At 43.7% G+C, this 15,132-nt stretch overlaps 1 protein-coding gene across 1 annotated transcript in view; it reads left to right on the top strand.

Annotated features, from left to right (window-relative positions):
- LOC147698901 (apovitellenin-1-like) overlaps positions 1-9,751 on the top strand; it is a 38,399-nt gene extending 28,648 nt beyond the window's left edge. Inside the window, exons 3-4 of the mRNA XM_086935523.1 lie at positions 5,775-5,937; positions 9,495-9,751. Of these exons, the coding sequence (XP_086791649.1) occupies positions 5,775-5,937; positions 9,495-9,648 (317 nt within the window). The 3' untranslated portion in view covers positions 9,649-9,751. The remainder of the gene's footprint in view (positions 1-5,774; positions 5,938-9,494) is intronic.
- Positions 9,752-15,132: the final 5,381 nt, after the last annotated feature.

Here is a 15,132-nt window from a genome sequence, read left to right as displayed (position 1 = left end):
GCCCTGGTCCATATTTACAAGGTGGCTTAACTTTGCCTTGTATATATGATCTTTCTTGGAAGGACGAAAGAACAAATCTTCAAAGGCAAAGCAGGTAAGTAAAACTTTATTTAAATATAAGTATCTGCCTGCGGTGAAAGCGTGGCTCATCCCTAGCCAGCCAGTCACCAACTGACCGCCCATGAACTCCCCCACTGTTGGTGGAATGTGAAACGCACTAGGCACCGTTCTCCACACTCCTCACATGAAAGAGAAGACATGTAAGCCGCAAGTACAACACATACTCTTTCCTTACAACTATAATTAATAGAAGAGAAAAGAGGAAACCATAAGAAGAAGAGAAGTGAGGAAAAGTAAGAGAGAGACAAGAGATGAAAGAAGGAAAAGAAAGAAAAGAAAGAAGCAAGAAAGTGAAAGTAATAACTATAGCCAAAAGGGAAAATTAAAACCATATCTTACAAAAGTAAAAGTGAAAGCACAAAAGTGAAAGATGGTAAAACATTAATCACAAATATAATCGTTGAGGTATCCTGGAGGATGTTGACCTCTTCTAGGTCTTACTTCCCTTTCAACAGGAACACAGAGTTCAAAGTCAGTGGAGGCATCACCACCACCCTGAGTAATACCACGAGCACCAGAACCTGCATGTGAAGGGCTAGCCAAATTTCTGCCAGACATTGACATGAAGATATTGCTAGGACTTTGATCATAGTGCTTGATAACAACATTATCAACATCACTTTTCTGATAATCCAGCTACGCGCCTGCAGTTCCATTCATCACCATTGTCAAGCACAACAGCATGAAGTAAACTACTTGTCACTTTGTAAGGCCCCAAGAACTTGGATAAACCTGCACTAGATCTTCCACTACGCAGCTTCACCCAATCGCCTGAGCAAATGAGTCTGCAGATTTTTTTCCCAACTTTCAAAGTTGAAGAAGTGCTGGGAGAAGTGCTTTTAAGAACTAGGGGCATATTACCAACAACTAGCGATATTTATCACTAAATGAGCTTAGCGATTTTTTTTATCGCCGCTCATCGCCGGATTTTATCACAGAGATAACGTGCTATTAGCAACGTTTATCTCATATGCGATAAAATATCGGGCGATAACGGCTCAATGCGTGAATATCGCTGGAAATCCAGTGATATTCAGGCATCATCGCCAATAGGGTCTTAACCTGAATATCCACCTCCCATTGGATATACAGGTTAAGAAGTGGTCTGAGCAGGCGTTAGGTCTTGGCGATATTCGCGCTTAGCGCAATTTTTTTGGTCGCTTCGCCTGCGTTGAAAATAGGCGATAGCAATGTTAGCGACTGCTTTCAGTCGCTAACAGTTTGGGTACGCCCACTTTGCATGTCATTAATGATAAATATCGCATGCAAAGCGGGCCCCAAACTGGTCGCTGTCGCCTACAAGCTGTCGCTAACTGTTGTTAGCGACAGTGTTGTGTTCTTGGTGGAAAAGACACCAGGAGACAGGATGTATTCTAGACTTGTTTATTCAGTCTACAGTTAAGGTATCAACATCTCTGTACTCCAGCCAGCCTAGTGTGGTACCAGCCCCACCAGGAGCAGCCTCCCCAGCTGCTCAGCCCATCTCCAACTGCCACATTCATCCCACTAAGTCACCCAGGCATTCCACACATCACAGGCACACCAACATTCCAATACTAAGACACACTCTGGCTGAGCAGCTAGAGGCAGCAGGGCTAGAATACCTGTTATAATTATGTAGAATATAACAGACAGCTTGCTAATAGGGTAATAAAATTATTGCCGCTTTCACAGGAAAATGTCCTGCTAAAGCGGCGATAATGCCCTTGATAATATGCCCCAAGGTCTTTAATCAAAGTGGAAACAAGTTTGGTGTTCGGCAGTCTCCCAAGCATCATTTCAAAAGGTGTTTTACCAGTAACCCCATGCAAACTAGAGCGGTATGCCCACAACATTTCAAAAACCAATAAGTTTACCTCACTCCCACAGGTCAAGGCTATTTGAATGGTACCTTCGATCAACCGTTTTGCCTTCTCAACCACACCATGGCCCTGTGGATTATAGAGTGATGTGCAGTTGTGCCTGATACCAAAAGAGCTAAAAAATGCTTACATTTCCACAGAAGTTAGTTGGGTGCCATTGTCAATAATCAAAACACAGGGTAACCCCTCTTTACCGCAAATTTCGTTCAAAGTGTTCACTGTGGCTTTCATAGTGATTTCTTTCATGAACTTTCCTAAGAACCATTTGGCGTGAACATCAATCACTACCATGGCAAACCTTCAATCACTCTTGAGTTCATTCATTGGACCAATGAAATCCAAGCAGATGGTATGCCAAGGTTGCCCATGGTCTGCTATCTGTTCCATGACTGCTTGCACTCCCACTCTTAAACGCTTTTCACTTTCTATGAATACTTCACACTCCTCCACCCAATTATTCACATCGGCATCCATCCCAGTCCACCACAAATTCACTTTCAACCTTTTCTTTGTTCTTGTTTGGCCCAGATGCCCCTCTTGTGCCAATCTGATGAGTTTGTTCCTTTACCCTGAAGGAGGAACAGAGAATGATCCTATCATAATTAACATATTGCCGCATACAGACAATTTATCTTTACTTTCACAAAAGGTCTGATAGAAGGAGAAACTGTACTTTCTCTCCTACTGCCTTGCAAAATCAAGCGTTTGAGTTCATGCATGGAGTTGTCAGAGGACATTTCTTTAACCCATTCACTTTCTTTGATGGCCTGAGCTTCAACCACACTCAGCACATTTTTTACAGAAGCTATGGCACCTCCCACCTCCTTTGCTATAACTGATGATTTATCAACACTTTCCCACTCAAGAGAAAGTCTTGACAAGCAATCAGCTTGAATATTTCTCCTACCTTGTATATACTCAACCTTGTAGCAATATTCTTGTAAGCGAAAAGCTAACTTAGCTAGCCTCACAGAGTATTTATGGGTTCCAACTGGTAATAACACTTTAATCAAGGATTTGTGATCAGATGTCAGCTTGAATTTGGAACCCCATAAGTGGGTTCTGAAATATTCGCAACCCCAAGCTGCCGATAAAGTTTTGCGTTCAATAACTGAATAATTTCTTTCAGAATTAGTCAGTGTCCTGGATGCGAATGCCACACTTAAAAGCTTCAAATTCTTCTTAAAAGGTGTCAGTACCATGAGCTGTGAACTTAAAATTCTCATCTTCGGTGGAAATTGTCTGTTTGAATGGGTTTCTACCCACATTTGCAAAGTGACCTTTGCTGCCACATTTCTTACAATTTTTGTCAATAGTTACACACTTGATATAGTCAGCATTGTGGAAGAGACTACCGCACCTGTAGCAAGATTTAGATGGTTGTCTATTTTTGTGGACAGGTCTACCAGACTTGAATACAGCTGCAACATCAAGATCTTTTCATGATACAACAGATACACCAAATGGATTACTATCAAACTTTTTACCTAATTCATGCATGCAATGTTGAAATTGTTCAACTACCTTAGCCATTTCAATGGCATCTTTTAGTGAAGGATTTTTTGCAGCCCTGAGTCGTTCCTGAGTTTTTTTACACATACAATGAACAATTGATCACGAACTAGTTTGTCTGTCATTGCTCCAAATTTACATTTTAAAGAAAGTTCTCTACATTTAGACACAAAGTTATCATTGGATTGGTTCTCCTCCTGATGATGAGTGTAAAACTTGTAGCGGTTCATGACAATGGTAATCTCTTTAGCAAATCTGCACTCTAAACGCTGTATTGCTTCAACATAAACATCTTCAATGGAATCACCATTGGGTAAGGTGGCTGTAGCTAAGTATTTGAAGATGCGTTGATCTTCCTTGCCCAAATTATTCAATAAAAGTGCTATTTTCCTAGTAGCACTGAACTTAGTACCATCTAGAGCCTCCAAATAGTTTCCAAAGATGGGTAACCAATCATCCGACTCAATAGCAAGTGGACCAGGAGAAGATAAGAAAATAGGAGGGGAGATGATTGCTCCTCGTGTCTGCATAATTAAAGACACTAAAAGTCTCTGGGTATGAGACAAGTTTGCAGTAGAAAGTATGCTGAAATCACGAAGTAATAACAAATCTATATGGAAATAGTACTGAGAAATATAAGTATGGTTACTGCTCAGACGCACATACAAGTTGCTCACTGAAGGCATAAAGCAGTTTCAAAGACAAGGGGCATCATTACGATGGTGGGCAGACAAAGTCTGCCCGCCACCGTAACAGTATGCGGAACCGTCCGCCAGGGGTGCAGTCGCCCGCACCTGCAATAATGATGGCGTGGCGGTGGCATTCCCTATTCCCAGCATTGTGGCGAGCGGTGCTCACAGCACCGCCCGCCACAACGACACAAGGGTGGCGTAAAAGAGGCGCAAGGGGCTTGTAAATCTGTCCCATTTTGTTTAAGGTATGGTACCGTGTTTTCTACTTATGTGGTTGTATTAGATAGTGCTGACTCACATTACAGATCCAGATATTATAATTGACATATTCAGTTTTTTACTCTTCCGTATTGTGTAAGCGCTCTCTCTCTCTTGCCTCTAACTGTTAATTTGGCCTTGTTTAAAGCACTCTGTCACAGCTGGGTCTAGTCCACGCTATAAAAAAACATTCTTATGTGAAGAATGCCTCCCTATAAAAGGTAAGGGGCTGGAACCTGTACACTTGTAGCAGCACACAGAACAAGTTGGGGCAGATTTACAAGCCCCTTGCGCCTCTTTTATGCCACTGTTGCATCACTTTTGTGACGCAGCGGTGGTGCAAAAGATGCGCCATGGTGCGGGGTATTTACAACGTGACGCATCTCTGAGATGCGTCACGTTGTAAAGCCCTGTGCCAAAAGGAGGCTTTCCTGTGCAGGGGCGGCATTCCGGCGCAGGAACGCCTCCTAAAGGTGGCTGAGTGAAATCTACAAGATTTCACTCAGTCACTTTGAGGCTAATGCTGCGTCAAAATCCTGCGACTGCTTGAAGCAGTCGTAAGGCTTGACGCAGCATTGGAAGAATAGGCCCCCCAGAGCATTGCTGGAGCTGCGTCGCGCTTGCGACGCAACTCTATCAATGCGCCGCCTTTACGGCACAGATGCGTGACGCATCTGTGCCGTTTTTGCCCCATAGTGCGCCGCATTATAAATGCGGCGCACCATGGGTGGCGTAGCTGTGGCGTACAATTACTGGCGCATCCCTGCTAATTTGCAGGGATGCGCCAGTAATTGTAAATCTGCCCCCTGGTATCTATTTGTTGACCCCGCGAAAATGTGAAGTATTCTCAGGCAGTTTTCCAGCATATCTCTGGGCAGGCAGATTTACAGAGCTAAATTAATACTCAAGTTCACATACAGGAATTAAAGATTCGATGTGCAGTTATAAGTGACATATGTATGTATGAGGTTTAGAACATGGCTACGAATCTCTCTGGTAGTTATCAGCTTTCTGGGACACACCATGTTGGTACTGTACTGCTGATTTACTGCAGTGAATAAAGATTAAATTGCACTAATCATCTCGCTCTCTTTTTTCCCATTCTTCTATACTCTCTCTTCTTTTCTCTATTTCTTTTCTGTCTCTGCCTCTCTCACGCTCTTTTCTCTCTCTACCGCTCTCATCTGTCCCATTCTCTCCTCAAACCCTCTCATTGTCCTCTGCTCTTGTCTCGCTCCAATCTATTCTACCATGTCCTTCATCACAATCGTTTATTTTCCACACACATGGGCTCTCTACCCTGTCCCTTTTACGTCATACTCCACCACAGGCTTAGATGCGAAGGCCATCTCCAAGAGACATGTACGGCGTGACTGGCTAATCATCCCTGATGCAATACTATTTTATACCTATGAATTTATTAACAACATCTCTCCAAAAACTGGGGAAGTCCTTGCAGACATCACTCGAACTCCAATACTTCTGGAGATAAGGTAGAGTATGTTAAGTCACTCTTCTTTTTTTTATATCAATGCATATGAAGACTTGTGTATGTGTGGTGGTAATACAAAATAGCACTCTCTTATAGAACCTAGTTCATGGGCGTCAATTCACCAAAATGCCAGGGCAGTGGAGTGACATCATACGCCGTTTGACCTTTACTTTGACTCTCACATGTAGCGTCTTCCCCCAGCCTGGGTACTTGTAAACAATCATGCCACACACGCAGCTTGGTATTGCAAGTCTTTATTCATCAGCATGTAACCGTGAACTGAACATTCTATATCATGAATTCTATGACCCACTCACTTAAGTAACTGTTCTACGGAGTACGTCAGGAAGCAAAAGGGTCCTGTGAGCTCGAACTCACAAGATACTACAGGTCATATGTATAAGAAAGTGGTGGTGCGCAGGTTAGCTTAAAAATTGCGATTGCTGCGCTCCGTCACTTTAGAAACACTGGGATGCGCACCCCTGCCTTTCTCCCCGCGCTGGCACTAGATCCAGCTGCCTAGCACCACTGCGGGCACCCTTGCACCATAGTGGAAAGGTGCCTGCGCTGAGGGGATGATTGCTTATGTGCAGAAAGGTGTCCCTTCCTGCACATGAACAATCCAGAATGATGATTTGTAACTTCTGACGCGTGCTGCATTGTGCAGCGCACATATAGGTTGCAAATCATAATTTTTTTAAATGATCGTTTATGTGCAGGAAGGAACACCTTCCTGCACAAAAACAATAATTCACAGCAATTTGCTGCGTCTATGTACAATGCAACACACATAAAAACAGCAAAAACGAGGAGTAATAAAGCATTTTTCTTCGTTTCGCCATGTTAAGACCAGGGGGCATATCAGCAACAGACGGTGATAAATATCGCGACGCGCGCTTTTATATTTATCGCTGCCTATCGCTGGAATTTATCACTTGGATAACGCGTTATCAACAATGCGTATCTTCAGGGTGATAAATAATCCAGCAAAAGTTGCGTTATGCAGGAATATCGCTGGAAATCCGGCGATATTCCCGCAGTGATAGGGGAAATCTTGATGATAGGGAGATGTGGATTCAGCCACTGGATCCACCTCCCATGTCAAAGATAGGGTAGTTATAAAAAAGCAGAAGTACAATACCGGCGATAACAGCGGTTTTCGTTGTTTTTAATATCGCTTAGGTGTCCTGGGCTGTATTGTAAATACGGAGGACAGTTAGCGATCATTTTCCATTAGTTTTCGCAGGGAACGCCTACTTTGCATCTCATTAGAGATGCAAAGCGAGGCCTGAACAAAACGGGAGCTGAATCAAGGAAACACGCTATAGCGTGTCCTTGTAAATAATGCAATATAATTATCACCGCTTTTCGCCCAAAAATGGACGCTAAAGCAGCGATAATTTTATCGCCAGCCCTTGTTGATTTGCCCCCAGGTTTTCCCTGGGCTTAACTTTGGTGCTGCCTTCTATTTGCACCACCCTTGTAAATAAGGGGCAGTGTCAAAATCAATGGGTGTTGCCGGGGAATGCCCACCACCACAACACCCATTGCCTGCCCATTTCACCCTAAGTGTAGCATGAAAGAGGGTCTTATTTACAAGGCAGCGTTAAGTCACGTTAAGTGGCTTTACACTGCCTGTATATAAGGTGAAGATTTTATCCCCAAAGGAACATCACTAAACGTGATGTTACTGTAGCTATAGGGTCTTGTAAATAATAATAATAATAAGCATTTATAAAGTGCCAACAATAGATATAGACATTACAACTCTTCAATAAGTTGTTTTGGTGCTCGAATTAATAGCCCAGATCTGGTCATGTGAGGGTGAGGAGATATGGGAGAAGGGTATATGACTAACACTGGTGACATAGACATCTGTACAGTCATCGGGCTCTCCGGACTCTCAGGTGGATTAGTCTCACTCCTGACATCTAGAGTTGGTGAAGGTCAAGGTAGGTGGTTAAAATGTGAAGACTCTCGCGTAATGGACTTTCCAAGATGGTGAGAAGTCACCATGTGTCCTTTGCTGGTCACTACCCTCAGTGGGTCAGCATCAAAAAGGGCATCAGATTTGCATTTCTGTTTTTTCATTACGATCACGTGGTCTCCTCTGTTGAACACAGTGTTCTGAGGACAGCAGCGTCTGTCCACATAGGTCTTCATGTGACATTTGTGAGAAGAGTCAGTACTGTGAAGTTTATCAATACTAATGGATCTCTCATTGGTCCATTGTGGCTCTTTGATGCCTATGGCTCTCCCGAACATTGAGGCAGCAAGGCTTTCACCTGTGGTAGAATGCGGAGTTGAACTGTAGGCACAAAACAAAGACTCAAGAACTGATTTGAGTTCAAGCTTTTCTAGTGCAGCATACTGAATGGTCTTCTTGAGGGTGTTCATAAATCTCTCAACCACACCACTTGCCTGTGGCCAGAGAGGTGTTCTTTTCTGATGCTTGACATTTAAATGTGTGATAAAGTCTTTAAATGTACGACTGTTGAAAGGTGAGTCATTGTCAAATTCCAAAATTGAAGGGTCACTCCAAGTTGTAAAAATACTTTCTAGTCTTTCAATGACTCTGTCATGAGTCATTGATGACATCTCTCCACCAGAGGAAAACGGGAATATTCATCAACAATTACTCATAGGTGATGTCCGTTGTCAAGGGGTCCAAAGAATTCAATGGAAATATTCTCCCATGCATGCTTTGGAGATCAGACATGTTAAATGGGTGTGAGACTGTCTTAGATGACATAAATGAGAGGCATTTAACTCTTTTTCAACTCCTTCTTTCTTCAAGATGGGGTGACCACACTCAGTCCCTTAAAGCTCCTTTCATATCAACAACCCCGCGGAGTCCCTCATGGGCGAGTTCAAAAACTTCTTGTCTCAGACTCTTGGGTTTGAGAATTTTAGACCCTCATAAGATGATGCTATCTGGAGTAACTGAAATTGCTTCTTGCGCATTTTTGAATTTCTGGTATTCAAGGTCAAAATGAAGAGGTTTACTGGGTCAGGGTTTGGGAGAGATAGTTGGGAACTGTGCTAAAGATAGCCTCAAACATCAATTTCAAGTAGTTTATATTGAACTCTGTTTTTAGTGGCTAACCTCTAATTTAGAGAGTGCTCCATGAGTTGAGGGCATTTATTAGGAACTCCTATAGTGTTCTTATAATGAGGTTTAGTTCTTCATCCAGATGGGAGCTTTAACAGAAATATGAATATGCTGCATTTCATGCTAATATATGACACTCTTTTCCATAAGGATATCAATGCAGGTATGTGCAATGACTTTTTAATAAAATGTTTATTGTTCAAATATATTGAATTCTCAACATAGAGCTCTCATTTTTATTTGGAATTTTGGACTGAATATTTGAAACTAGATTGTATACAGGAGATGTTGACTATTTTTTGAACTGACTGAATTCTTGCAGATCTTCTAACTGTGATATGTACCAGTGTCACTCTTTGCAATATACCATTTTCTCTCAGAATAGCTGCATATTCATTCTCTGCCACAATTGCTAAAAGCTGTCATAGGCTCTCTCCTTTTTACAGGAACTCTCTGATAGAAAAAACTGCCGCTATCAGCCGGGGTATTGAAGAACTTCAAAAAGACATAAGTTCTAAATGGGAAAAAATGACGCAAAAAGCGAATAAGGAAGAAGAGGAGCACGAGCATCTCGAACAGAAGGAGAATATACAGAATTAGAGCTGGCCCAAATCTTCTGTCTCAGTGGAAGAGGCGTACATAGTAGCGTTGTCTTTGTCAGTCATGCTTCACATCGTCACAGTAAAATGAGTGAAATTGTTTTTGATTTCTCTCACAAGCCTACAATTATTTGCATTAGGAAGCATAAACACAAGAAGAAGAATGGAACAGAGTATGAAACAGCTCAGAACCAAATGTACCCATTGTTAAAAGTTGTACATTGAGGGGCGTTGCGAATCAAGGAGAGACTTTGACAAACCTGTAGATTGATCATCTGAGTTTTCAGGCATGCCAGTCGTAGAGCTTCTGAGTCACCCTTTTTTAAAATACAATATAAAATTGCATTTTGCAAAAACATGTGCTTAAAAATGAGCTATGTAAGTTTAATATTCAGCTTATGACCGCAAATCTTAATGTATCTACATTGATGAATGCTACTTTAAAACATCCGCTGTGAGCATTTAATAGCAAATATTGGTTGCTGTCAAGTGGGTCTTACATCTGGAATAAAGCTATCCAATATATTATGATACACATGCATATTTATGTGCTTTTTCTTACTAGTTCTGAGGGAGGGAACAGGAAAAAATGATAAATTGCCATGGCTTTCCAGAAATATCAAGAGTGAATATGTGTAAACAGATAACGTAGGGGGGCTGCTCAGCCCCCCTCCCCGGGCTGGCTCCCTGGGGTCCAGCCATGTGTCCCTGGGTGCCCCGTTCCCACCCATGGCACCAAGTCTGCAATGGGACCACGAGGCTCCCGTAGTCCCTGACGGCTCTCCACCTCCAGCAGGAGACAGCACTGCTGTTGCACGCAGGGAGCTGCTAGAAATGCAGCTCCCTGCATGTGAGAGCAATAATTTCATCTCTTTCCCTGCCCACATGTCTGAGGGCTGGGAAAGAGATGAAAACTCTGCTTCCATTAAGCGGGAGCAGTTTGACAGCTCCCACATGCTGGAAGCAGAGTGATGCTTTTGCTTTGAAGCACACAGCTATGTCCCAGGGTTGGGCACCCAGGGACATAGCAGGAGCCGGCCCTCTGGCGTGGCGGTCTCCAGGGCATGTATGGCTCCAGGAGGCAGGCTGCGTGGCCCCCTTCCTTTTTAGTGTCCCCGGAGCCGTATATGGCAGAGGGGGCCGCTCGGACATCCCTTTTTTTCAAAAGGATTTGGCCCCGGGTAAGTAGTGGTCCCCTGCATTTTGATTTATTTACCCCCGGGGAGGATAATGCCCCGGGGGTTTTTAAAAGCCCTAGGAGGGGGTCTGTGAGGCCTTCCTCCTTTTTTTAAATACAGCCCTGAGGAGGTGGTGGTCCCTGGGGCCCACAGGGGGCCAGTGCGGTCCCCCTATATGTTTTTTTAGCACCAGGGAGGTTGTGGTTCCCGGGCATAAAAAGGCCTTAGGAAGAGGGCTAGGTGTGCCCCCATCCTATTTTAAATAAACATTGGCATGCCACTGGGACCTGGCTCACCTCGGGGCTTGATTAATAGCAAGCACGGGATACTGTGCTTGTTTTTGTTTTTCAATTTGTGTGAATTAGTGCATTTCAGAAGCACTGCAAGCCCATGTCAGGCAGAGCCATCACTTCAGTGTCCGCCCAACTGAGGGTGTCACCATCCCTCCCCTTTTTGTCGCACTGGGAGAAGCGGCTGACGAAAACCGCTGAACTTGTCACCTCTGAGAGCGCTACATGGAGCTGTAGTGATGGTTCAGGCCATTTACGAGCTGAATACTGCTCAGCATCCACATCTATCCTGTACGCTGCAGGGGTGGGGCTCATCACACAGGGCTGAAGCCAGAGTGCGCAGCTGGCAGGCTGTCCTCGGGGGAAGGGCGGATATGCTGAAAGTTCAAGAGGGTGGTGATCAGCAGCTCGGTGACCTTGATCGGACAGACAGTGTAAACATAGAAGCATGAGGAAGCAGAATCTGAGTACCATGAATAACATGCAATATGAAAAGGGAAGTCTGGGTAAAATAACCATAAGCGGCAGGTAGTGTGAAGAGGACAGTGCCTTGACAGGCATTCAACACTCACCTCTGTTCCTGGAGAAGAGGGAACAGGCTGGGTGTGCAATAAAAGTCCCAGCATAGTATGCTGGGGAGCCCATTCCATGGGAGTCGTGGCCGGGCTGTTGAGCCAGGAGCCAGCAGGGTCAGCACTTTGGGATGCAGTTTTGAAGTTTGCTGCTACCCATGGCTGCCTTCAGGCAGCAGGAGGGGCGGGCAAGATGGTGGACACACATGCACTCTACTGCCCCAGCAGGCTGAGAGCAGAAGCAAAGGAGGGCAGAACAGGCTCGTCAGTGGAAAATGTTGAATACTGACGAAGCGTCATCCATCAAACTATACTCCCTCTATCCTGGGCTCTGGCGCTGCAGTAAAGTTCCTGTACAGAAGACAAAATGGTCCTAGACACTATTGCTAAATAATACAATCAATGATGAAAGTGTTTCCTATTCATAAATTATTAAATCCTGAAACAGAAAAGAGAAACAAAGCCAAATACAATCAAAATGAAACATTACCCACTGGTATAATTATGCCGAAAGCACATTTAATTTTCTTTTTTGGCAATTATCCACATTTAAATTCAGAGCATACAATTAAATTGAAGATGGAGGGGGGTTACTACCAGGTAGTGTGAAGAGAAGTGAAGAGATTGGTGCTCATGTGAAAGAACAAAGGATCAGAAAAAATTAAAATACAATATTTTTCAATGTATAATATCCTCTAAGGCCAAAGTCCTTAGTATTGAAAAGGCCTGTCCCTACTGTCATTCAAAACATAGCCATTATTATTAGTTTGTCATAACAGCGATGCTTCGTCTGTGATCATGGTCGAGGGGAGGGGGTACATAGAGTACAGGCCCATTGAGGGGGATTTCGTTGATGTTTCGACCCATACGCAATAAGGGTAAGTAAACTCCTCAGCTACGGGTCTTCCACAGGACGGGGGAAAGGGAGCCTGAAGAGTAACAATAAGATCAAAGTCTGTATCTTAACATACAAAAATATTAACAAAAATGTTCATAGAGCTAAGGGTACTGACCTAAGTTCAAGGATGTAGCGCCCCCAGCGGAAGGGTGGGCAACCTATAAGGGAAAAATGTATACGGCTTAGAGTCTACGTAGGTCAGACTAGGGAAGGTTAACATATGTGGTCCCACAGGTATAGCACTCATCCATCAATGGTGTGCCATATCCCACATTATCAAAGTCAAACTCAAAAATGCCGTAATGAAAACGTCCATGGAAAGGGGTGAATCCCTTGACACCTACAAAAGAAACACAATAACACAACACTAGATCAAAGATCCAATCATGACGACCAATACACACAAGGGAACACATAAACATAAAAATGCCAGAGTCCACTTACCCGCTGCTGTTATAGCGGCGAGAGACTATACCAAGTTGAAGATTAAGCATGAAGTTTCAAGATTCAACTGCTATATGCCCAGGGGAAAAGATAGCCAAAGGCGGGGTCAGACACTGAAAACTGACTGCCAACTTGGAGAAGGAAAAACTGTCCCTAGCAACGCACCCGTTGGCAGCACTATGGGTGGTGAGTCCATAGAAGTCCATCAGACATGACAGCCCATTAATCAATCTATCCACCTATGTCCTGAAACCAGAAGAAATAGGAACTTCCAAATGACAGGAATGGTGTTTTCCATCTACTAATCAGGGCCCTGTGCCTTACTTACCCTGCACAACTTTCCCCGTAACGTTAGACACAACTGAACACTCAAAGAGATCAGAAAAGCACAAGACTTATTTGTGACTGAATCTGTGGTGTGTGATGCTCCTGATAAGATTAGACCCTTAAGGGTAATCTACTACTACAGAATTGATGAATATTGTAAACCCTAAAGCAGATACGCATTGCTAAGGGCACCCTGAGAACCCGCAGTGTATGTTTGTCCACAATTTTACCATGCCACACAATTAGACTCTGTTAAAAATGACATACCCCAGTACGTGTCCCTTTTCAATGCATTAGTCATTTTAGCTAAGTTATTCCAAAATTGTGCTGTAAATGCGCTTTTGATGTAATCTTTTTCAAAATGTTCAAGGGACAGGGGAACCTCCATCAAAACTTTACTTGGAGGAAGGCTCCCTTGCTGATATTCAGATCGGGTATTACATTTAACTTTCAGAAGTGCCAGTTGAGCGTTTGGGGGAGTCAATATAGTATGTGGGTAGAGCCAGGGAAGGAAGTGGGTGGGGCTGGGCAAAGTGGTTGTGACCTCCAACAAACATTTGCACAGCGGGACTTCATTTTTTCCAAATTAAGCACTGGTCATGCTTTTTTTTTGTTTTAGCCCCACCTGGAGCAACTGCAGTTCCCGAATATTTCATGAATTGTGTGTACTATTGGTGCATGAAACAATGAGCCCTATCCTCTTTGGAGGAATTTCCCTGGGACTAAAGGAGGTGTCTGGTCATAATCTCTCCTGGGGTCACGCTGTCTCTTGGGGCGCTGGGAGGAGTGTTTGTGACTGTGTGTTTGGGGGGGATGTGGGGGTACAGCCCAGCTACTTCAACTGCAGAGCTCTGTGCTCTGTATCTTGCACCGGGTGAGTGGTTTATTTTATTTTATTTATTTATAAAGTTTTATATAGCGCGAGCAAAATCCCAAAGGATATCAGAGCGCTTTACATAAATGATAAAGGAAAGACATAAGATCAATGACAACATTGAGTAAGAATACCCCCCCAAAAAAACAAGGAAAAATCACATAATTACAAGGCAAATAAGACAGGACGAGTAATACAATAAACTGGTATATAGCAGGCTATGCAGGAAGGCACACTATACAGGTAAGGAAGGATAGCATCAAATGTTTGTACAGTAATGAATGAATGAATGAATGAATGAATTTAGAACTTCTATAGCGCTGACTGTCACCCTACGGGCATCCTGGCGCTTTTGACTGAAAAGGGAACCTTGATGGAAAAGAGGTCAGGCCGAGTATATTGAAGGCGGAAGGCTAAGATTTTGGAAAGAGCCAAGTTTTCAGGCTCTTACGGAATTCAGTAAGGGTGTCTGTTTGTCTTAGGTTCAGGGGGAGTTCATTCCAGAGGCGGCCGCCCACCACATTGAATGCCCTCCCTCCAGTTTTGGCCCGTTTGAACCTGGAGACCGACAGAAGGCCGGCACTCGAGGAGCTTTGATTCCGCTTGGGTTGATACCACCTACATTTTTCCTGCATGGGAATAGGTCCCAGTTTGTGCACTGCTCTGAAAATCAGACATAAGGACTTAAAATGCATCCTTTCCTTAATAGGCAGCCAATGTAGCTCTCTAAGAGCCAAGGTGGAAGATGAACTGCGCGACCTATTGAGCGCCAATTTCGCCGCTGCAGACTGTACTATCTGCAAGCCCTGGATGATGTAACGTGGGGCGCCCGAGTACAGAGAGTCACAATAATCCAGCCTGCTTAATACTGTGGTTCTTACCACCTCCGGGCGAGAGTCCAT

The sequence above is a fragment of the Lissotriton vulgaris genome, chromosome 8 (assembly GCF_964263255.1).
Source record: "Lissotriton vulgaris chromosome 8, aLisVul1.2, whole genome shotgun sequence".
Taxonomy (NCBI): Eukaryota; Metazoa; Chordata; class Amphibia; order Caudata; family Salamandridae; genus Lissotriton; species Lissotriton vulgaris.
This window is presented reverse-complemented; position numbering and strand designations above follow the sequence as displayed.